At 58.0% G+C, this 1746-nt stretch overlaps 1 protein-coding gene across 1 annotated transcript; it reads right to left on the bottom strand.

Moving 5' to 3' along the window:
* Positions 1–303: 303 nt before the first annotated feature.
* Positions 304–983, bottom strand: SF3B5 (splicing factor 3b subunit 5). The gene has a single exon (XM_056488532.1). It carries the CDS (start codon positions 716–718, stop codon positions 458–460), a length of 261 nt encoding a protein of 86 aa, XP_056344507.1. The 5' UTR covers positions 719–983; the 3' UTR covers positions 304–457.
* Between the last annotated feature and the right edge of the window lie 763 nt (positions 984–1746).

Raw genomic sequence — 1746 nt, forward strand, 5'->3', positions numbered from 1 at the left:
AGACAAGAAAATAGTGTTTAAAGAAAAGCCACTTTGGAATTTTTCAATATTAGAGGAACTAACTTATGCCATACCACAAACCACCCCACATAATATTGCTATCAAGAAATCAAACCCTTTGAATACCACAAACTTCCCTCCTCTCCCCCCAAAACTGCGTTTTGTAAGCAAGTATCAATCGGCCCGGCCGGGAAAATGCTGTCTGGGATATCCGAGACTTCCACCTCGGATGGCTGCACTGAAACGCTCAATACCGAGTTCTGGGAAAAAAAAACCCGCACTAGGAAACTACCAAACCAAACATTAGGAATGCCCAGGAAGCTTTATTATATTCCACTTGAAAAAAGGCGAGCGACTGCACAGTCAGAGTCCAGAAGCAAGCATGCTGCGAGGCTTCTCCCGGTCAGTCCTTGGCGGGAACCACACAAGAGGGGGCTGGCACCAGGGGGACGGAGGGTCACGACTCGTCGGGCTTGTCGGCGGGCGGCCCGCAGGGCTGCAGCATCTTCTCCATCAGGTTGAAGCGGACGCGCGCCTTGCTCTCGTTCTCGGCGATGGCGAAGTAGTTGAGCAGGTCGAAGTGGCCCATGTAGGAGCAGTACGAGTCGCGGTGCTGGTTCACCAGCCACTCCCACTTGGTGGTGTCGGCGTGCCCCGTGCCGATGTACTTGGACTGCAGGTGCTCCAGCTGGCTGTGGATGGTGTAGCGGTCCGTCATGGCGCGGCGGGGAGGCGGGCGGAGCGCGGGGCGGCGGAAGGCGCGGACGGGCCTGGGCGGCGGGCGGAAGGCGCGGACGGGCCTGGCCGCGGGAGGAGCGCGGGGCGGCGGAAGGCGCGGACGGGCCTGGCCGCGGGAGGAGCGCGGGGCGGCGGAAGGCGCGGACGGGCCTGGGCGGCGCGGACGGGCCTGGCCGCGGGACCTTTTCCGGCGGACGCAGCAGCGCTTCCGCCGCTCTTCCTGCCGCAGTGCCCGACGGGAGCGCGCCGCGAAGGGCCTGCCGGGAGCTGTAGTCTCCGCTCCGCCCCGCCCGAGAGGACCAATCCTCACGTAACTAAATATTGAGATAGTAATAAAATAGTCACTCCCGGTCCGATCACGTTGGCTAACCCATAGTAAGGCAAATGGTAGTTACAAGGCCGGGCCGGCATCTGTAACACAGCGATATTTTAAAGAGCGTACGTGAGGGCTGAGGACTGGCTGCAGAGCAGATTCCGTACTCTGAGCACGGGTACGCCTCAGACCCTCGCCTGAGCCTCGGTGTAAAGCCTCGAGCCTCCCGTCAATTTGTAGAGCAAAGATGCGGCTTTGATACTGATCAATTCACCTGGAAGCCAAGGGGCGTGCGCTGTCAAATCTGGCTACGAAACACCCACGTAGTGGATCATTGGGAACAACATCAGAAAGTCTCTTCTGCCAGGAGGTGCCAGAAAGCAGGAAAGCAAAGCCCCGAGGCTCACGCTTCAGGGCACAGCTCAAGCCTGGCACTGGCTCTGTATAAACTCAGTGGTGCTCCCAAAATAAGCGACATGGGAAGCCTGGCTCTGGAGAAAGAAAAAGCAGCCGAAAAACATCCGGGAGGTGCCAAGAGCAGCACAACACCCCTTTTCTAAGCCCTTACCTTGGTGAGAGGGCAGTACACCACTTTCTGTGGTCACTCTCATGAAGTCCACATAGAGAAGGGCTGAAGAGGACAGCATTTGCAGGTCCTCCCAAAAGAAGAAGCCTGGTGAGGTTACTTCTGCTAC

This window comes from Oenanthe melanoleuca, chromosome 3 (genome assembly GCF_029582105.1).
Source record: "Oenanthe melanoleuca isolate GR-GAL-2019-014 chromosome 3, OMel1.0, whole genome shotgun sequence".
Taxonomy (NCBI): Eukaryota; Metazoa; Chordata; class Aves; order Passeriformes; family Muscicapidae; genus Oenanthe; species Oenanthe melanoleuca.

Excerpts from the sequence above, each read along its gene's own strand:
- SF3B5 (XM_056488532.1), bottom strand. The coding sequence starts at position 718 with ATGACGGACCGCTACACCATCCACAGCCAGCTGGAGCACCTGCAGTCC.